The sequence below is a fragment of the Castor canadensis genome, chromosome 8 (genome assembly GCF_047511655.1).
Source record: "Castor canadensis chromosome 8, mCasCan1.hap1v2, whole genome shotgun sequence".
Classification (NCBI taxonomy): Eukaryota; Metazoa; Chordata; class Mammalia; order Rodentia; family Castoridae; genus Castor; species Castor canadensis.
The window spans coordinates 20,305,741-20,328,106 of NC_133393.1; the positions used below are offsets into that span (position 1 = coordinate 20,305,741).

At 49.0% G+C, this 22,366-nt stretch overlaps 1 protein-coding gene across 2 annotated transcripts; it reads right to left on the reverse strand.

The window, feature by feature from the left end:
* Nucleotides 1-3,042: 3,042 nt before the first annotated feature.
* Nucleotides 3,043-21,421, reverse strand: Def6 (DEF6 guanine nucleotide exchange factor). 2 transcript variants are annotated; one of them, XM_074082368.1, is made up of 11 exons: nt 20,898-21,414; nt 11,419-11,559; nt 10,617-10,802; nt 8,819-9,055; nt 8,599-8,745; nt 6,943-7,051; nt 6,471-6,769; nt 5,097-5,263; nt 4,780-4,978; nt 3,817-3,907; nt 3,043-3,631 (listed from the first exon to the last, which is right to left on the reverse strand). In XM_074082368.1, the coding sequence occupies exons 1-11, from the start codon at nt 20,991-20,993 to the stop codon at nt 3,408-3,410; spliced, it is 1,896 nt and encodes a 631-aa protein (XP_073938469.1). In that variant the 5' UTR covers nt 20,994-21,414; the 3' UTR covers nt 3,043-3,407. The 2 variants fall into 2 exon arrangements, with proteins under 2 accessions (XP_073938469.1, XP_073938470.1); XM_074082369.1 differs by lacking the exon at nt 10,617-10,802 and having other exon boundaries at nt 20,898-21,421.
* Between the last annotated feature and the right edge of the window lie 945 nt (nt 21,422-22,366).

Below are 22,366 nucleotides of genomic sequence, written 5' to 3' on the forward strand. Positions count from 1 at the left end.
ATTAGTTCACAAGACCTCATCTCCAAATTAACCAAAGCAAAATGGACTGAGGTGTGGCTCAAATGGTAGAGCACCTGCTTTGCAAGCACAAAGCCCTGAGCTCAAACCCCTGTTCCACCCAAAAATTATATATATATATATACACACACACACACACACACGCACATATATATATTGCTATGTATATGTATATATTGTTAATGCTTCATCAGCTGACAACACAATGAAGTTCCTTCATTTTAAGAGCAAAGCTGTGCAAATGTCCTGACTTGAATACCAAATGAACTTGTTGCTCAGCTTTTGGGCCACTCACTTTCTCCACACCTATGGTCCTACCCTAGTGTTCCAAATTGCTACTTTGTTCAGTGTTCCATAGACTTAGCCCTTTTGGGTAGCTTACTATTGAAATAGTGGATAGATGAATGGTGAGGTTTGGTTTTGTTTTGTCTTGTCTCATGCTCTCTACCACGTGAACCATCCCCCAGCACTTTTTGATTTATTGTTTCTTCAGTAGAGTCTCACTTTTTTTTTTGCCCAGGCTGGTCTTAGACCTCCTACTGATATGTACCACCATGCTCCCAGCTTACTAACTGAGATGGAGTCTCACTAACTTTTTGCCTGGACTGACCTCGAACTGTGATCCTCCCAATCTCTGCCTCCCACGTAGCTGGGATTCCATAGGTGTAAGTCACTACATCTGGCCTGAACCATCCTTTGAAATCAGGGTAGGTGAAACTGTGAAAGAGGAAAGCAGCTTTAGCAAAGAGAACACTTGCAAATTGAGGATCTGCAAATTGATCTCTCCCTTAGGGATACCCCACTCCACTTAGAAGACCATTACTCCTCCCATGTGGTATCCAGAATCCAGACTTCTCGTACCCATAAATGTGTTTTCCTCATTCTCCTTGCCTCTTTTCTTATTTATTTAAAAGTGCAGGCTGGCTGGTTAGGAGAGGTGTTTCATACTTGTAATCCCAGCACTCAGGAGGCTGGGGCAGGAAAATTGAGAGTTCAAGGCCAGCCTGAGTTACACAGGAGTTTAAGGCCAGCCTGGACTATAGAGGGAGATCCTGTCTCAAAAAACAAAAAGAAGAAAAAAAAAGGAAGGAAGGAGTAAAGAAAGAAATAGAAAAAGGAAAAGAAAGAAAGAAGGAAGAAGACAAACTAGGGCTGGGCTAGGATTGTAACTCAGTGATAAAGCACTTGCCTCACATGCATAAGCCCCCCCATCCCCCGCCAAAAAAAAAAAAAGGAAAAGAAAAAAAAGTGAGGCTAATCTCAAATCCCTTAAAACATATTTTTTCTCTGAATTCTTACAGCACTTAGTTTTTTAACTTCATTTCAAATCACTGAAATCTGCCTGTGTCATACTGTCAACTTTGCTTCATGATACTTTAAACAGACTGTACTGAGGTTCCTGGAAGGTGAGCTTGGTGTGCTTGCGAAAGACTTGAACTTGCTATCAGATAGCACACAGCTCCAGGAGGGGAGGGACTCTACTTTTGTTCTGTGCCAAACAGCTAGCACCCAGTCTATCCCATGCATGACACAGAAGAAGGGCTTAAAAAAATTGCTGAATAAATGGGTGGACTTGAGTTTAGATCTTAGTTTTACCAACCTGGCATTTTACTTCAGATCTATTTATTCACATATTCATTCAACAATTTGTGCTGCATATCTGTTAAGAGCATAAGCACGCGACAGGCGCTCAAGACAGAGTCACAGAAGTTACACCTTGCCTTCAAGAAACACACATTTAGTTATGGGTTCTGTTACATGACATAAGGAGAAAAGGACAGCCAGTGTGAGGGCTACAGGATTTAAAAACAGCTAAAACTGGATCTATAAGGCAAAGACATAGGAGGCCTTTGAGGGTCAGAGTGTCAAGGGCCTCATCTGCTACATATGGGAACATGAACTTGACTATCAAAATTCATGGATGAAGCCAGGTGTGGTGGTACAATGCCCGTAATTCTAGCATTTAGGAAGCTGAAGTAGGAGGAGAGAGAGTTCAAGGCCAGCTTGGGCTACATAATGAGACCCTATCTCAAAGAACAAAACAAGAATCAAAACCAAAACCAAAGGAACTCTCTGGAATAGCACCAAGCGAATTTGGGAAGGATCAAGGGCAAATCTTCATTTTGGAAATCCCATCTGGGCAGCAGTGGGAGAAAGGTTGGTAAGGAGACTCAGCTAGGCTCTTCTATAGCTGGGAGGTAACAAACCCCATGGCAAGAGCCATGAGACACAACACCCCAGGGCTACTATTTATTTATTTATTTTTTGGTGGAACTGGGGTTTGAACTGGAATATATTTGAGAGTAACCAAAAAAGTCCAATTGACTGAACTTGGTGATTTCCTAAAATAGGGCAAAATGGAGAAGGAATTAATGGCTAATACCCAGATCGAAGAAGGAATTAATGGCTAATACCCAGATCGAAGATACAAAGGGGCATGGAAAGGTAGGGCAGATCTGAGAGCATAAAGGAGAGAGAATCTCCTGGACTAAATGACAGCTGGGAATGAGAAAAGGGAAGTAGATCTTCCTAGCTGTTAGATTCCCGGATCTCTTGTGTCGGGTGACAAGGTCAGAGAGTCAGGGAACGTGGGAAGAAAAGTGAGTCTAGAAGGCTCTGGGCAAGTTCCCTGATCTCCCTGAGTCTCAACTGTCCACCTGTAAGTATCGACAATCTAGCTTTTAGTTGTCATGAGAATAAAATAACCTGGGAAGTGTCAGGGCACAGTGGGGCTGATATTAATGTGCTTCTTCATGTGTAAAGCACTGAGGCCTCACATACCCTCTAAAGCAGATAAAGTTATTAGCTCCACTTTACCAACATGGAAACTGAAGTACAGAGGCATGAAGAAACTTCACTGAAGTCAATCAGTTAGTAAGTGGTGGAGCTGGGTTCAGAACCCAGGTCATCTAGTCCCAAAGTCCAAGTTCCCAGCCACCTTGCCGCACCTTCAGCCTTTGGGACCTAGATTGGACTCGAAGGAAGGAGGAAAAAAATGGCAGGACAGATGAGTTGGGCCAATAGTTCATTCCAAGAGTAGTTTTTATTTGGAAATATACCTCCACACCTTGGTGGAGCCTGAGGGCCAGTGGCCCTGGTCTTGCTTATTCACTGTCTTTCCCAGCCCAGGTAGTCACATCACTACCTGGACTAAGGACTAAGGACAGGGCTAAGTTCTCAAGTATCAGCCTACCAGCCTCCATGGTCTAGGGCTTGCAGCTGGCATGAAAGATTAGCCAGGTTCCATCCTGGATTGGCTTCTGGTTGGAGAGTTGGGGCCCTGGCACCAGGACTGCCACTCCCTCTCCTAGCAGGGGCCAGTGTCATCCACAGACCAGCTGTGGCCAGGTTCTAGTGGACATGATGTTGGGAAGAGGAGTGAGGCAAGGCTAATTTTCTGGCGCAGGATCCAGTTTATCTTCCTGAGAGGTGGAAGTCAGGACGGGAGTCTCATCCCCACCGTTGAGGGACTTCTGCTGCTCACTGCTGTTGAATGAGGAGGCCCTGCTGCTCTGGGATCCCCAGCGGGTCAGCCGTTTCAGGGAGGAGTCGCGGCGGGCAAGCAGAGAGGGCTGGAAGCCTGTGAAGGAGCTGCTGGTGACGGGGCGCTTATCTGGCAGAGAGAAGACAGGTAAGTAAGGAGAAAGGTGTGTTCTGAGGGAAGAGGTGAAGGTCTGAGTCCTCGGTAAAGGGGAAGATCTGCTACCTTTAGTCCACCTGTGCTGGCCCTGGGGACCCAGAGCCATTTCTTTCTCCCTCCTGACCCCAGGGAAAGTTCCAGAGTTTACTGCTTCTCACCTCCAGGCTCAATTGGATGCATGAGCCTGTTCATCTGGACATTCCAGTGTTTCACGTTGGTGCTGGCCTGGCGTAACTTCCTTTGGGCAGCCTGTGGGGACAGGGCCAGTGGGGAATGGGTGGGTCAGAACGGCCATTGGTGGCAGGGCATTCTGTTCTTTTCTGGTTCACAGCCCTTCAGAATCTGACCAAGGATACCGATCATCTCCTGTGTATGTTTGTAAAGAGTCATGTACATGAACAGGTTTTCCTCTAATATCAGGGGACTGATGGACCCCCAAAAGGCCCAAAGAATTGTTCATAATAATAACTGTTGATTAAGCAGCTAAGATGTGAGCATATTTACCTTATTTAAAATACAGAGCAGAAATTAACAACAAACAAGTTCAAAAGAGGTTACAATGAACTCTCAACCACTGCCCTACACCCCCTCTACAGGACCTGATGCAAGAACTCGGCTCCAACATTCACAGTGAGGGGGGATGGGCAGACCTCTTCCTATGTTCCACATTTCTGTGTTGTTTAAATGTTTTGCAATGATTAAGTCAGTAAAGTGAAATAGAACCATCAATGTTAATAAAAATAAAACATTAAAATTTAAACAAAAACCTCTTCTATGGGGATTCAGGCTCCAAGGAGTGAAGTTCAAGTACAGGGATAGCAAGTTAGAGGCTTGGAAAAGTAGGAGAGAAAAATTCATCCTAAATTAATAATAATGTTAACAAATACAACAACAAATGTTTCTTGAGCACTTACATATTAAATATCATGTATTATTTTGTCTGGTCTTCCTAATAAGTTAGCTTTGCCAGATGAAAGCCTTGACACTCAGAGAGGTTAAGCAATTTGCCTGAGGTCACACAGCAGCTGTTCTTAGTGTCAAGGTTTGAGGGAAGTCAGCCCAGCTGGGGAGCCTGCATGATGACGCCCCCTCCTGCCATCCTATCCCACCCTAGGTCTCACCTCCACGTCCTCGTCGGCCCTCTGCCTGTTCTGCCGCACCTCTTCCAGTTGCTGCTGGGCTTGCTGCAGGGAGCGGCTCTGCAGCGCCATCTCCTGTTGCAGCTCCTGCTTCTCCTGCTGTGCGCGCTCGATGTAACGCTCCTGCTCCTCCTTCAGCTCCATCAACTGCTTCAGCTTCTCCTCCTCTTCCTCCAGCAGTCTGCAGGGCGTGCACCGTGCCGCCTTCAGTGCCAAGGCACCTCGCAGGTGCTCGGCAAGTGGGAGGATGAGGGGCAGGTGTTGGTGGGAAAGTCGAAAGGTCGCTCCCGCAGGCCTACCTGGTCTGGGCGAGACGCACAGACTCCTCATCCCGCCGGGCTTTCACCTCTAGCTGCAGAGCCTCCTGCAACCTCTCCTGCATCTCCTCCAGCTCCTCGATGCGCTGTCGCTGCCGGGCAGCCTCCTCCTCTTTCAGCTCCATCTCCGCCTGCATGGAGGCCCTGGCCTGCGGGGGACACGCAGAGCCAGCTCAGTGGGGACGTGGGACGGAAGGGACTATGGGCTGCCCTCTCCCAAGGCTCTACCAGCGCGGGCCTGGGGAATTCCTTTCTGTTGGGCTTTCCTGATCAGTCCCCTTTCTGAGAGCCTGAGAGGGTCGGAGAAGGTCAATGGACAGATGCTTCAAGTTACTCCCTTCCTAGCCCTGGGTTTAGTAATAATAATTAGGGCTGCAGATGTAGCTCAGTGATAGAGTGCTTGCCTAGCATGCCCAAGGCCCTGGGTTCGATTCCCAGGACCATACACACTAAACTCCAATTGTTACCATTATTATTATTAGTTAAATAACATGTTGCTTTACAATTAAATAATGTGCTAAAATAAAATAGGATCACTTCCTTTCTAGCACTAGCCCTAATATTAATCACTATTATTACATATGTTGCAATCTCATTATGACTGGTGATAGGAAGGTGATTAAAATTATTATTACAACAACCAAAAGTTGTTGAACACTTCACAAGAATTTCTGTATTTAATCTAGTCCCTACCTCTATGAGTAAAATTCTATTCACGTTCGCATTTACAGATAAGCTAATGAAGCACCGGCAGGCAAAATAACTTGCCCGAGATCACCGGATCTTGGCAGGCAGAGCTGGGATTGAATCCATGAGTCTCTGACTCAGACTCAGATTTCTTAAATCGAATTGCCTCTGCACGCCTTGTCCGCCTCCACTCGCGTCCCGCCTACCTCCCATCCTACAGCACCCACACTGGTTTCACTGTAATTTCAGAGCAAGTCTAGACCGACTTCTGTCCAAACTATTCTCAGTCTTTAGCGGCTCCTCGCTCGGGTCCAAGCACCGCTCCGCAGAAAAGGCTCCATTCTACACCTGTCATTCAGCTCTGGTCCCACCATCCCTCTTCTTAAGATTCAGGTTCCTGTCCTCCTGTTTCTTAGCCAGAGGTTCTACTCTTGGCAGCCGATATTGTTCTTTTACTGGCTCTGTCCCGGAAGAGGTCCCAAACTCTGCGCAAACACGCGCCGCCGGCGCTGGTCCCGCCTCAGCCTGCGGCTCCAGGCCCCGCCCACAGCGCCACGCAGTCCACGCCCAGCGCGGTGTGCTGAGACCCCGCCCCCGGCCCCGCCCACAGCACCACCCAGTCCACGCCCTGAGCGATCAGTCGAGGCCCCGCCCCCGGGGCTGGCCCACCTGCTCCGCCTCGCGCAGTTGACCCTCTAGCATCTGCTGCAGCTCGCGGTGCTGGCTGCGCCGGCGCTCTTCCTCCTCCTGTAGCAGCCGCTCGGCCTGCCGCTGCGCCTCCTGCAGCAGCTCCAGCTCCTGCAGCTTGCGCTCCTTCTCCTCCTGCAGTTGCTGCAGCCGGAGCAGCTCCTCCTCTTTGGCTGCCCGGCGCCGCTCCCGCTGCTCGCGCTGCTCCCTCCGCTTCTGCTTCAGGTCCTTGTGCAGCGACATCTTCCCCTCGGCCTGCAGCCGGATCGCTGTCTGGATAGCTGCGGGTGGAGCAGGAGAAGGTCAGCTGCAACCTAGTCCACCGCGGCACAGGGGCCTTGGGAGTCTCGAATGCATTCTCCAGCTCCCGCTGGGCAAAGTTATCACCACCCCCTTTTCACAGATGAGGCAATTGAAACCCAGCAAAAACGCGGGCTGCCCAGCCAGCACTCACCAGCCGTCCACTCCTGACGCTGGCGCGTGTCTGAAGCGCTCATCTCATATGTGCGGCTGGCTGTCTTCACGCAAAACATGCAGCGCTTTCCATCCCGATCCGGCAGCACCTGGGAGAAGGCCGAAGTCCCCAGCCAGGCTGGCCTCACTGAAGTCGGAGCCACACCTGCTCCAGGGTATCCTAGCTCAAGCTCCTCCCCTCCTGACTGAACATCTTCCCTGGGGACCTTTCCCACTCTGCCAGGAGCCTGTGTGGCCCGGTGCGGACAGTGAGTTTCAGGGGAACTTGTGTTCCTTCAACTCTAGCCTTCGTTCCTTGTAGCCTGGATGGGACTGTTTTCATGTTGGTGTCTCTCCGATAGAGCTAGCACATGCTATGTACTAGGTGCTGAACACTTCCAGTAAAGGGGCCTCAGTCCCCCCTCCACTCATTTCCACAGACTCCTGTCTGCTTAGAAGGTTCATTCGTGCATTTCCTGAAGGTCTCTCTGTGTTTTAGGAGTTTGGGATACTGCGGTATGTCTGAGGGGCAGAAGCGCTGCCTTCCTTAAGCTTACATTGAACTTATGGTCCAGCGTCTGTACTTATGTTTCATTTTATCCACTCCTCCCATACACCCTTGCCAGGCTCCACTCTACAGAAAAAGAAACTGAGGCTCTAAGAGGCCCAGGGACTTGTGAAGCCGCACTGCTTATTAGTGGAGGAGATAGGAGTTCTGCCTAGATCTGTGCTCTTCTCACAGCGGCATGCTTCCTTGTTGAACAAAATGGGCAAAGTCTGAGACAGCTATTGTAATTTTTCATTTTGAGACAGGATCTTGCTATGTAGGCCTTCTAGCCATGAACCTGAGATCCCCCTGCCTCAGCCTCCTGAGTGCTGCAATGTGCCACCATACCTGGCATAATTTTCTTAGACGTAAAATAACAAGAGTTGGCAAGGAGATAGAGAAATACTTAAACACCACTGGTGAGAATGTCAACAGATGAATGAATAAACAAAATGTTACATATCCATACAATGGGATATTATTTAGCTTTAAAAAGGAAAGGAATTCTGATACACTGTATAACACAGCTGAAATTTGAAAACACTATGCTATTTGGAAGAAGCCAGATAATTTTTTCCCCTAAAATAGTAATGCATACAGCCAAGAAAGGAGAAGGGGGAGAAGAGGGAGAGGAGAGGAGTCTGGAAAGAGTGTAGGGAAGTATGAAGTTGTCAAAAGAGAATGGAATTTTGATGAAGGAGATAAGTCTTTTAAAAGGATTTTAAGGCCAAGTGTGGTGGTACACACCTGCAATCCCAGCTACTTGGGATGTGGAGGTAGGATTAAGGTTAGAGTATGGCCTGGGTAAAAGCATGACACCCTATCCAAAAAGCAAACTAAAAGAAGCAAAAGCATAGGGAGCATGGCTCGAGTTGTAGAGTACTTGCCAAGCATGCAAGTTGTGAGTTGGACCCCCAGAACCACAAGACAAACAAATAAAAAAGTACTGACATGGATGAGAATGGCCTCAAGCCACCCAGGTATAATCTAAGCAGAAATTTGTGTCACTGTGGCTTACTTCCATTCTTCCTTCTGATTCCCTTGTCTTCATACCACCTGGGGACCCTCTGGGCCTAGAGGTGCCCTCCATCCCTTCACCTGAGCCCTCACCTCCACACAGCAGTGAGCATCCAGTGGGATGGTGCCCCTTTTCTCCTTGCACTCTTCACTCCCAAAGTAGCAGAGGCAGCTGGGCTGCAGCTGGAACCAGCGTTCTGCCCAGTTCCTCCTCAGGTGCCCACGTTTCCACAGGTAGCCCTGTAGGCCAGAGTCAAGTCAGAGGCCCCTAGGCCCTCCTGATGCCCCTGCCCTAGCTCCCAGCTTGGCTGACCTGCTTCAGGATGTCTTGGATGAGCTCCTGATATACTTCGTGAATGGCCATGCTGAGGGTATCCCGCCCCACGCCCCGCAGGCAGCGGCCTGAGTTGAAGAGCTCCAGGAACTGCCAGACGCTGAGCCCCCCGGTGGTCTGGGCTGCCTGGGCTTCCTGGGCCAGCAGCTCCTCCAGCTCACCCAAGCCCACCTCCAAGCTCATGCTGCTGAGCACCTTCTTCAGCAGGTAATCCACCTGGAGGGAAGAAGAAAGGCCTGGTGGTGGCAGCAGGCGGTAGTGCTAGCACCAACCCCAAGGGGTGCTCCAGCGGGCGCTCAGATCCTGGGAAGAGGGGACCAGGAGCAGGTAGGTAGGAGGGCCAGAAGACCAAATGCTAGTGGAGACCAGGGTAGAGATTTGGGAAGGTACCCTGGAGCTCAAGCCCCACCTCAAGCATCCTTGCCCTCTTCCCAACCTCAGTCCCACTCTTCCCTGCTTTAAAGGCAGGATGAAGGTGGGAGTGGAGAGCTCAGGGCCAGGCAGAGGCAGCAAGTCACAGAGAATGTCACAGGTGGTTACAAGAACCCTCTCTTCAATACCCTCACTTTGCATATGACAAAACCAATACTCAAAAAGGGAAGTGACTTGCTTCAAGTCACACAGCAAGTTGAGGGCAGCTAGAACTCCATTGGGATCTGCTGATTCCCATTCAGGTTCTCGTTCCAAACCCTAATCTCTAACCCTGGGGGACCCTTCCCTTGAGGGAGGGCAAGGGAATTGGGGGTGGGGGTAAGCAGGGCAGGGACAGGAAACCCATCACAGAGGAACAGGAAGTGGTGGTTGGGGTATATCCTGCTGCAGTTTGTTCTCACTACCTGTTGATCACAGCAGCAAGAGGCTCAGGTCCCCTGAGAGGTCACCTTGCCCTGACTGGCAGGGAGTTGACAAGGATACCCTGCAGATGGGCACAAGTCCCTCTCCTGCCCCAACAGCTCTTGGGAAACTTCCCTTAGGACTTTCACCCTAGGGGCCACCGGGTCTCAATTGGTAGGAGTTAGTGGAGGGCATCATTTCAGGACTCAGTCCACAAAAAGAAGCAGTTAGACATGCTAAGACTCTTGTAAACACCCTCCTGTGTATGCCCTAAATTTACCCTGATGCCTGCAAGAGGACTGAAGGGTCAGGAGCAGCCCAAAAGGGCAAGGGAGAGAAATGGGCAAAAGAACAATGATCCAAGTGGGCAGGAAAAGGGCTGCCCTGGCTTCACCCTGAGCTGAGGGGTCAGGGGCTAGATTTCTGACCTCTTCCCCCAGGATAGCCTCTCTCTAGGGCTCTAGCTCTCCAGAAAAAGAAAAAAAAAAAAAGAAAGAAAGAAAGAAAAGAAAAGAAAATCTGGAAGCAGGGCCAGACTTGGTTGCCTACCTCAAATAACCAGAGAATTACTTCCTGCCTTAGCAAGGTCTCCCTTCCCCTTAAAAGCATCTTTCTAGGTTACTGCAGTGTTAAAAATCCTGCCATTTGTTCTTAAATGCTCTTCATGTGTCAGGCATTGCTGCTGCTGTTTGGTCAAATTTACAGATTATTTTCCTCCTTTGAGGATAGACTAGCAGAACCCTGATAAAAGTGTAATTTTGGTTCTCCTGGAAAAAAAGAACAATTGTTCTGATGTGGGCAGTTCTAGGCATGTGAAGACAGCTGGGTGGAGGCAGGACCAACATGAGGTGACAAAAAAAGAAAAGGGATGTGAGATGGCACATCATGGGTTTGCTGGGGCCTGGCCCCAAGACTCTGAGCCTGGGACTGCCATCATCCTCACCTCATCAGGAACCATGATTAGGGGGTACTTGTCCTCAGACAGGAAGTTAAAGAGGCACCAGAGGCGGAAGGCATCCTGATTGGAGAGCATGCTGTTCCCATTGCTGTCTGCTCGGTAGTTCTTCTTGGCTGTCAGGGTCCAGCACAGCTCATCAAAGTGCTCTTTAACGAATGCCCCCTCCTCCACCTGCAACCAGGGCTACAAGTCAGCTAGCTATCACATCCCTGCTCCACCACCAAAAGAGGCTCCAGCTTGGTTTCTCAGGTTCATCCATGAACCCTGCTTCTTACACTGCCAAGATGAGGGCTAAACATGAGGACTTCCTGAGCTGATCACCAGGTAACTAGCTGGTTCCAACTCCCACCTCCAACATACCCCTAGTCACCCAAATCCCCTGCCAACAGAGAAACTCTAATCCCTCAGCCCAAAGAGGAAAGGAGGAGAAGCCCAGGAGGAGTGGATAGTCAAGGAGAACCTGGGAAGACAGTGACAGGTGAGAGAGGCAGGGCGGACATGATAGCTGGAAGCTGGAGGTAAGCTTAGGCAGGGACGGGGTGGAAAGTTATGGGAACAATGGAGGCTAGAACAGAGATGAGAGGCATTGAGGGTGAGCTGAGGGGACAAGAAAGGGACAGGTGGCTGAGATGTGATGGGTGGAGATGGGCAAGCAGGGATGGACAGAGGGAGCAGAAGAGGAGTTTACTGGGGAGAGGAAAGAGTTTGGAGTAGCAAGGTATTGGAATGCTGGCAGGGCTGGGAAAATGGGGAGAGGTTATAGGTCCCCCACAAGCTAGACCCTCACCTTGTCCAGGATGTACTTGTTGAGGTAGGGCATGTAGCCCTGGCTGGACACAGGGCCATCGTCATCATCTCGGAAGTGTTCCTCCAGGGCCACAGGGTCATGAGGGATGTGCAGGACGGTGTACAGATTGTGGGACAGCACCTGAGATAGAGAGGCAGTTTGTCTTCCTGAACCCAATGAAAATTGAACCAAAAGACTGCTCCCACCTCCCTCCTTGTCACCATCCCCATCCTGGCTAAGTTCTTTCCACGAACTGTTCAGTTCAATAATAACTAAAACATATAAACATACTATGTGCCAAGCACTTTACACACCATACTCTTAACCTCCATACCGACCACTCATTTGACAGATAAACAAACCGTGAGGCCCTGCACTGTTTCTCAGCTGAAAGAGCTGGAATTCAGATCCTGCAAGCTATATCCCTGACCACTTCATTCAGTGTCAGTCACCTGCCTCAAGATCCCTCAGTGGCATCCCAAAAGCTTGGGATTTAATCCTGCTCCATCAGATTCCAAAGTCCAAGTACTTACCACAATGCTGGGCTATCTCTAGGGAGGCAGTGCCACCCCAGATCAGAAGCTCCAAACTTATCATGGTTTTCATTAAAGATTCAGTGCTCAGCTGCAGTATGCCTTGCACTTAAGTGTGTCAGACCTGGAAAGAGCCCCTCAAAAGACTGCAGGGAATTAGGGATGGCTCAAAGAAGGGTCATGAAAAATAGCCCATGAGAGAGAGAAGGCAAGGTTTAGGAGGAACACAGGTTCATGAGCAAATTCATTATATATACATATATATATATGTATATATATATATATATATATGTATATATACCCTCTCATACCCATGCCTTCTTCTGCACACCAAACGCAACTAGCCATTATTGCTGTCTTTAGTAGCTTCCCCCACAGCCAGCACTTCATCTTGACTCAGGCCCTTGGAAGTAGGAACCAGCACTGTCTTAGAGACTGCGTATGGGCCAAGTCTTCCTTTTATTGTTTTTTGAGAGCAGAAGGGGAGAAAGAATTGAGCCATCTCCTCAGTGTTCTCCTGAGCACCAGGGGGTCTCCTTGGCAAAGTGGCAATATGGTGGGGTCCTGCAAGGGGGTCAGTGTTTCCTTTTTTCCCCTCACATCCCTCCAGGCATCCACCCCTGAAATTTTAGCTATGTGAGCCAATTAATACCATTTCCTTTAAACCATTTGAGTTTGGCTCCTCTCACTTATATCCAAAAAAGTCCTGACTAACACATCTCTAATACATCTGTGGTCCCTAAGGGAACTGGCTCAAAGTCCAGCAATTAAAATCTAAGGTGACTGACTCAAGAGTGCCAAACACCCACTGTCCACTTCTGATTTGACAGAAGTTATTTTATTTATTTGTTTAGTTAGTTCAGTGGAACTGGATTTGAACTCAGAGCTTCATGCTTGCTAGGCAGGTGCTTTACTGCTTGAGACACTCTGCCAACTCTTTTTTGTGTTGGGTAGTTTTGAGATAGGGTCTTGCTAACTATTTGCCTAGGGCTGGCTTTGAACCGTGATCCTCCTGATCTCTGCCTCCTGAGTAGCTAGGATTGTAGGCATGAGCCACCAGCACCCGGCCAACAGGTGTTATTATAAGCTTTACATCTTCCCATCCACTGCCTCTTCTCAGAGCACTTCTCTGAGAAAGCTTCCTGCAGAGCTCCTGCCAAATAGCTACACCCCATAAGGGAGGGGACAGGGAAGGCCAGAGACCTCCACGTTTGTTTGTGTGGTCTTGGATAAATCTCTTCACCTGTCTAAGCCTTGGCTTGTCATCAATAAAAATAGAGGCTAATACTGGACATGGAGAGGGAATATAATGGTGTAAGATAATACATACGTAGTGTCAGAGTTAGGTCTGCACCCAGCAAATGTAGTTTCCCTTCCGTACAGACAGTCCTATTCTTACTTAAATGACACAGATACAAAAGATGGATACTATCAAGCACTTAGGAGGTTTGGATAAATGGGGACCATAATGCCCAACTGGCAAAGTAGGAATTGGTCATCTTTCTGGGGTGCAAAAATCTATCACACTTAAAATTGGACGTGACCTTTGGCTCAGCATGTGTAATCATTCAGTCTACAGATGTTTAAGGGGACAGAGCTGCGTGTCCAAGAATGTTCATTAAACCTTGTGTATATGATGTAATAAACTGGAGACAAACCAAGGCTCCTTAACAGGGGACAGTTACATTACATCATAAGCCCTTATTGTGGCTGTGAAGATTTTACTTCTATTACTTGAGGATGATCATGGGACTGTTCCACAGAGGTGTTTTTTTGTTTTGGTTTTTGGCAGTACTAGGGTTTGAACTTGGGGCCCTGACTTGGGGTAGGAGCTTTACCACTTGAGCCATGCTTAGCCCTAGCAGGCTGTTTTGAGAGAAGAGCTCAGCATGGTACCTGGTGCTCAGTGCACAGATAAATATTAGCTGTGAGCTGCTGGGGGCATGGCTCGGGGATGGAGCGCTTGCCTAGCATATGTGAAGCACTGGGTTCAAGTCCCAGTATCAGGGTAAACAAAAAAGGTGTGAGCTACCTTTATTACCTCTGTGTGGACCGACATGGAAAAAGATGCATGGTATAGCAGCGTGTGAACAAAGCAAGCTGCAGAATGAAAGTTTGCAAAATAAATACGTGTGCAAAGATTAGGTTGAAACTTCATTTTAGTAGGTCAAAAAAAAATCAAATATTAGAAATTTCATAGCTGGGCACTGGTGGCTCATGCCTATAATCCTACTCAGGAGGCAGAGATCAGAAGGATCACAGTTTGAAGCCACTTATCACAAAAAAAGAGCAGGTGGAGTGGCTCAAGAGGTAGAGCACCTGTCTAGCAAGTATGAGGCCCTGAGTTCAAACCCCAGTACTGCTAAAAAAAAAAAAAAAATTCATACGGTTTGACCTAACATATCTATATAGCAAAAAAATCTAGAAGACTCAGCAAACTGTTAACAGAGATCACTGCAGCCCTGGAGCCCAGGGAGAGGAATAGAGAATGGGAAAGGAACTTCCATCTTCTTTAACATTATATTCTTCTCTACTCTTGACATTTTTAAGCCAGCAACATGTTTCACTTTTATAATAAAATTTCAACATTTTTTTTTTGGTGTTGCTGAGGATAGAACCCAGGCCCTCACATATACTGAGCAAGTGCTTTACCATCGAGCAACACCTCCAGCCCAATTTAATGTTCTTTAATGTTATATTTTTATGCCCTGCAATTTTTTTTAACCAGGAACATATGTCTTTATGACTGTTTTTTGGGGGGGTTTGGCGTTTTTTGGGTTTTTTTTTGGTGGTACTGGGGTTTGAACTCTGGGCTTCATGTTTGCTAGGTGGATGCTCTAACACTTGAGCCACTCCACCAGCCCTTTTTGCCTTGGTTATTTTTCTGGTACAGAATCACATTTTTTTGTCCAGCCTTCCTGGACCATGATCCTCCTACCTATGCCTCCCAAGTAGCTGGCACGCATCACCACACCTGGCTTATTTGTTGAGATGGGGGTCTTGCTAACTTTTTACCAGGACTGGCCTCTAACTGTGACCCTCCCTATCTCCACCTTGCCCAAGTAGCTGGGATAATAGGCATGAGCCATCACACTTGGCCTTTTTCTGTCTTTGGAGGCTGGGTCTCTTGCTATGTAGTGTAGGCTGGCCTTCAAATTGTGCTCCTCCTGCCTCCACTTCCCAGGTGCTGGGATTATTGGTGTATAACACCACACCCATCTTATGACAAAAGTTTTAAAACAATAGAGATTAAAAACCAAAGGGTTTCATTAACCACTGTTACTAATTTGCCCTGTTATTAAGTTGCTTCATAAAAACATTCCTGTGCTGGCCCATCTGGGTATTTCTGCATGTCATACATTCTGAGAGCAGCAAGGGCTCTAATCCCAACCCTGACCCCAGAGGTCAAAATGACATCTGCCCGATGCTGAAAGTCTGAGTGACTCCTGAAGTCTAACTTAAATGCTCTAATGGTTTTCCAGGTAGAAGCTGGAGTCCTTCCAGAAGCCTTCAGGCCCTGTGACCTGGCCCACTGCACCTTCTTTGACCTCGTCTCTGTTGCTCACCTCTCTCTAGTCACCCTGGCCTCCTTGCTGTTCCACAAAACATGTTGGCCAGGCATGCTTTTGCCTTTGGGCCTTTGCACTTACTGTTTCTAAAGCCTGGAACATTCCTTTCCCAGGTGACCATATGACTGGCACCTTTTCCTCTTTCCCTCTTTTATTTAGATGTCACCATCTCAGAGCAGGTTCCCTGGTTATCTTATTTAAATCAATACCTCAAACCCCTCTAGTTCCACATTGTTACCCCCACTTCTGCTTTATTTCCCTGTGTCATGTACCGTCCTCCGTTACATTAGATACGTTCTGAATTTATTTTAAAACCTGTCTCCTCTGTTTACAAGGCCAGCACCACAAGGGTAGACAGTTCTTTCTTGTTCATTGCTCTCTGAACATCATGGTACACAGTGATGCCCCATAAATACCCACTGAAATGCTTCACAGGAAGCTACAAATGTCAGGCAGGCAGGGACTGAATCTTCTGAGCAAATTAAACTCCTTGGGTCTCTGTGTTCCTATCTCAACAAGGAGAATCCTTCTCCTGCCACACAGCAGCAGCTACTTGGGCTGTTTCCTTCTTTGGTTCATTTACCTGCACCAACCTCCGAGACCTATTTAGCCAGTTTCCTCACCCGCACCTTTGTCTTTGGGCTCTAAGAGCCCAGGGCAGAGGCTCTGACCCCTGTGAGCTGTCAGTGTCAGGAAGAGGAGGAATTAAGGGCTCCAGACACTTGGGGGCTCCCCAGAGAGGCAGCAGACCTCAGGCTGCCAGGCTTCCTGTGCTGGAAAGGAAATGGCAGGGGTGGAGGAGTGGCCAACAGGAGCTCACTTGCAGATCTCAATCAACCCTCAGCACTGAAGGCAGCAATTCTCATTGTCCTAACTTTACACATGAGGAAATCCAGGCTCAGAGAGGCAAAGCTTCTTGCCCAAGGTCTGGCTCCAAAGCCCTGCTCTTGATTGCTACCCTGCATGAGCTCTGGCTGAGCATCTGAATCAGCTGGGAGCTGGTGAAACTGCAATATGGCTGCCCCACCCTGACCTATTGACTCAGAGTTTCCAGAGGTGGGGTCCAGATGGCTGTATTTTCCATAAGCTGTCAGGTGGACTCCCTCAGAGAGGGTGCCCACAGTCTCCTCCACTCACTCTGACACCCCCTGACCTCTGGGTGGGCAGCCATTGACATTGAGAGTCAACATTTATTCACTCTTTCCTCTGTAGGAATGAGGGTGGACGGTTCCCTTTGGGGAAGTGGAGTCCTCTAAACACTCTGGTGCAGGAAGAGAGGTGAGTGTCAGGTTCATGCTGACCACAGAAGTCAGGAAGAACTATTCTGTAGTACCAAGCCTTCAGGATCTTAGACCCCTGGCTGACCAGACAGCAGGTACAGATATACAGGGCTGGGGAGCCCTAAGAGCAACAGTAACCGGGTGCTAGTGGCTCATGCTGTAATCATAGCTACTTAGGAGGCAGCCTGGGAAAATAGTTTGAGACCCTATCTCAAAAAACCCAACACAAAACAGGGCTGGTGGAGTGGCTCAAGTAGTAGAGTGCCTTGCCTGGCTCGCAAGTGCGAGGCCCTGAGTTCAAACACAGTATGACTTGGGAAAGAATGAACAGCTCTCTGCTAAACAGACTATGGTCTTTAAATGAGGCTAGGCTCCAAGTGATCCTAAGTAAGATGTACTGAAAGTGTGTTAGTAGGAACTAAAGCATAACTCAGGCAGCATACTGTCATACTATCACGGAGGAGTGCTGGGCATTTTAAAAGGTAGGAATCTCTGAATTAGCTGTAACCTGTGGAGAGCAAGAAGGGTCTGGAAGGACTGGTTGTGGGCATCAAAGGAAAGACAAAGGCCCAGGAAAGGGAAAGGAGAGGCTGCATCAAGGATAGATAGCACCTGTTCCATGGTTTTATTTTATTTTATTTAGCCCAGGCTGATCTTGAACTTGTGATCCTCCTGCCTCAGCCTCTAAAGTGCTGGGATTATAGTGTGCACCACCATGTCCAGCATGTATTTTTTAAAGTTATTTTTATAGGCCAGCCGAATGGCTTGGTGATCTCCAGTTTAACCCTCTTGTTTTATAGATGAGAAACTGGAGAATCAGAGATGGGGAGTGACTTGCCCAAGGTCACTCCAGTAGGGAAGCAGCATAGATCCAGGCCTATGGGTTCTGAGTCAAGTGTGCCACATCTTCCCCTGTCCATCCCCACATCTTAGCCTGAGGAAATCAGCAGCACACAGGGGTCAAGGCAAATTTGTTTTTTGTTTTGTTTTGTTTTAACTTTCTAAGAAGCAGGTGGCTGTCCCTCTCCAGAGGAGGCAAAGCCCGATGCTCAAGCCTTTCAGTGGGCAAGAGCCCCTCCCTGGCCTCCAGGACTGCCCTGAGTATCTGCTGGAGGCCCCAGAGCCTGAGAGGCCCCGTACACCCTCCCTCCCTCCCCTTCCCACCTGTAAACTACCTCCCAAGGTCTTCCTCAAGCCAGAGCTCACTGCTCCATCTGCACATCTGCACATCCAGCAAACACTCAGCTGATCCTCCCCAGAGAGAGGGTGTGGCCATTGGGAAAGACATCTTCTGAGAGGCTCTCTCTTTACAGCCCGCTGTCAGGATAGCTACACACTCCTCAAGTTCCTTAGAGAAGATTCTAGGGACCTATGAGAAGTCCCAGCCTTCTATTCCTGTGGTTTTGTGTTCAAACTAAGTCCACCCTGGGAGAAGTGCCATTCCCACTGGTCTATTTTGACTATTCTCAGCCCAACCAAACAAAAGCCATTGTACTTTCAACAAGAATTCAGAAAGGAAAGTGCATTTGGTCTCTTCCAAGCCTGTTCTTCTCCAGGGAAAACACTCCCAATTCCTTGGGATTTTCTCAGGACTTTCTCTTCTTCTTCCTCCTCTGGTCTCATCCAGGAGAGAGTGTGTCCAGGTGTGTGTCCAGGACAGCTGAGGCAGCCTTACCAACATGCAACACACACAGACACAGCTTGCCTTTGGCTGGCAGTTGCTGCCTGGTCCCCACAGAGGCCCCAATGCGAGGGACAGTTTTCGTAAGAACAGGCTAAGCCTGAGACCTTTCACCATTCCCACGTCTGCAGGGGACAGAGTGGGCTCTGTTGATGTATCTGCCTCATCTACTTCTTCCCCTGCCCTCTAACCACTTCTCCATTACTTCTCTCTGCCTTTCTGGTTCCCCTACCCCCATCACTATCACTACTTCCTCCCATTCCAGTGTCCACATGATTGGCTTGGGGGGAAAACTGCATTCCCTCCTCTGAGGGTCCCTGCTGTTTCTGCCCCACTCCACTTGGCCCCTGAGACTCCCACTTTGGGCATGACTCAAGTGGTAGTGCTAGCCTAGGAAGCATGAGGCCCTGAGTTCAAACAGCACAACTGCCATAAATATAAAAATTAAAACAAGTTGGGTGCCAGTGGCTGACAACTGCAATCCTAGTTATTCAGGAGGCAGAGATCAGGATTGGGGTTTGAAGCCAGCTTAGGCAAAATAGGTCTTGAGACCCTATATCAAAAAACAAACAAACAAAAAACCAACCCATCACAAAAAAGGGCTGGAGTAGTTCAAGATGCAGACCCTGAGTTCAAACCCCAGTACCACAAAAAAAAAAAAAAAGCCCCTGGTTTCTGTAGTAGACAAGTTTTTTGTCAGGTAGGGGTGAAATCCACCATGAAACTTGTGTGACCAGAGGTGTTGCTGAGAGTGGGCTCAGTTTGAGCTGTGAAATGGCACAGAGATATTACATAGTTCTCACATTCAAACTCTCCATGCAGTCTTCCCCAGAAATACTCATCCTGTGGGGTCCGGGGAGTGGGCATTGGGCCAGTCAGAGACCAATACAGAGGTTCAAGCTAGGGCACCTTAGTGGCAGATGGCACCAGAAAATGGGAGCCACTTGAGGAACGATATGTGAAGGACAGAGCACAGAGATGGCTCAGGAGACAGAAGAGAGGGAAAGTAACACCTTGGAAGCAAGTAGCCATGGGGTCTGGGATTGTCCTGGCAAGACATAATAGGGGCAGAGTGAGAGATGGATGTGGAGAATTTCTGCCAGTGCTAGTTTTTGGGTGATCTGTTTTGCTTCCATCTATATGGCAGGACCCATCTAGATGATATGAGGTACAATAAAAGGGATTTAAGTAGGATATAAGGAAGAACCTGCCCCTTGGGAGGTAGTAGTGGATTCTCCATAGGAAAGAAGAAAATTATGTATTAGATCCTCTCAAACCTGGCTCAGGGATAGATTTTGGGAAAGGACTAGTGAGACCCCCAGGTTCATAGGGTCCAAATTCAGCAATGTGGAGGGATGGAATGGAGGTGAGGCATACCTATTTGCCTTCCAGCTTTCTAGGCACCTCCTACCTTGGTTATTAAGAGTGGTAGACATGAGGCCCTGAGTTTAAACCACAGTACCACCAAAAAAAAAAAAGAAAAAAAAATGGAGGTTGTGACTGTACCTCTCTTTTGAAGAGAGGGCAAGGAAGATACCAAGAATCTACCAAGAATCTAGGGCCTGTCCTAATGCCAGTTACATAGCCTCATGCAGAGCACTCAGTGAAGTATTTACGGTAAGTGAACGAACACTAAGGCAGGTCCCCAGGAGCTGAGGCCTTTGCTGTGCCTTTCCTCAGTGCTCCCTGGTTCTAGTGGCCCAGGACCTTGCTTTCTCCCTGTTAACTAGGGTGGAGAAGGCAGTACCAACCCAGGACTGGAGGAAGAGAGAAACTTCTTGGTCTCCCTGGAACTGTCTAGGCCAGATGATGACTTTAGGACACTGATGGGGCTGTGCTGGACTCGACCTCCACTCCAAGCTCAAGGCCTAAATACGTTTGCCAACCTGCCTGTGCGCGTTCTCAAGCCAGATGGTAAGTATCAGTATAACCCCTCCCCAGCTCTGTCCCACATGAAGGTTCAGAAGCCAGCCTGGTTTGCAAATAGGGGAGGCCCTTTATACTTCTCTCAGCTCCAGAGGAAGTAAGTGAAAAGTACTAGCTAACTGTCTTTCTTCAAAGCTAGAGGCAACAGCAGGGAGGAGTAGGATGCATGCCCAAGCATGACTCTGGAAAGACCTTAAGGAGCCTGGGAAGTGGCCTGGCTCATGGCTCTCAGAACCCTCCAGTCCGGGGCCAGGTTCTGGGCACTGGCTCTGTCCACACTTTGCTGCTGCCTCTGAGAAGCGGGCAGCAGCATCCACTGGGCCACACTGACTCAGTCACCAGTCACCAGGTACCGGCCATCTACCCCAGGCCAGAGCTACCGGATGGCAGGGTGCCAGCGGAGTAGCACAGCTTTCGCGCCTGAGTCCCGGGCAGCAAGGACTGGTGTGGTGAGTGTTCCGGCCTCCCCTGGGTCCCGGATGCCCCTCACCTTGAGCTGGGACTTGGAGACCTTGCCGCTCTTCTCCACGTCCAGCGCGGTGAAGGCATACCAGATGGACTTGAGCAGCTCCTTGCGCAGGGCCATGGCTGAGGAGCCTGCCCTGCCTGGGGGCGGCTCCGACACCAAGATCCGGTTTCAGGAAATGCAAACGGCTGCAGACCGCAGAGGGGCCCTGGTGCGGAGCGAGAGCTCCACCTGCCTGCTCACTCTGACTCCCCTGCTGGCCTGTTGCTCCAGCAGTGCTCAGTGGCCCCACTGCCTACATGGGACGCCCTCGCTTTGATGGGCCTGACTCCTTGGGTGTATGCGGCCCTTTTAGAAGTCTCCTTGCCCCAAGCTCCGAGAAGCAGCTCAATGAGGGAAAAAGAAAGTCCATCTTGACTTTGGAGTTAGACAGGCAGGGAGTCACACTTACCAGGTGGGAGGCTTGTATAAGTTACTTAACATCCTTGAGCCGTTTCCTCTTGGTAAGGTGGAAAAACACCAACCTCACAGAGTTGTAAGGATGTTCAAGAAATGGATGTTAAGTATATAGTGGGCTCTGGATAAAGCATTTCTTTTAGTACCATCCAACATAATCCCATGATGGGACTCCACCCAAGCAGAAGAAACAAAGGCAGCACCATAAAGCTGGAGGAGGAACTGGGCCAGGGCACCTCTCCAGGTCAGCAGACTTGGCACTTCATTTGCTGATTTCCCCTTCCCTGGGCATTGGCTCTAAAATCACTCAGATCTCTGCTCACTCTTGGCCCAAAGGCTTTGAAGACACCAATGATGGCATCTGAAGTACACAGGGTGAGTCATGCCATGGGCCCCCACCTCAGGGCAGGGAGACTCAGGGCCTTCTGCATCAGTGCTTCTGTTTCTTTAGATCCAATGCCTATGAGGGCTGGGAATCACCCACACCAGTGGTCATGGCATGTTGATGAGGCCTGCTCAGGCTAATTATGAGCCCCAGTCCCTGGTAGCACGCTCCAGCCCCTCTGTTTCCATGGGGCTGGTGTCAAGAGTAATGGGAGCTTTCTAGGCAACCTAGGAGAGGTCAAGGGAAGAGCTCCAGTCTCAAGGGGCAGGAAGGTGCACAGTGAAGAGAGAAGAAGGAGAGAGGAAAAGGGGCACCTCCAATTCCTACAATGTTCCTATCTAGGTGGGGTCAAACCCATAGCATCTTTCCATGAGGTGTCTCCTCCCCCTCTTCCTGCTGTGGGGCTGGTCTGCACTTACCACTTTAGTGGGATCAGCTTATGGCTTTGGAATCCTATTGCATGGTCCTAGACACCTAAGTCACCCCTTTCAGATCTGGGTAATGGAACAAGGACTTCAACATCAGAACAGTGAGACATGAGGACCCCAGTAACACTAGCCAAGGCACCCCAGCCACTAGAACCTGGGTCTTTGCCCTCTTGGACAGTTGACTGTGTGCAGTAGAGGGGAGCCAGGGCTGGAGGGGCTCAGGC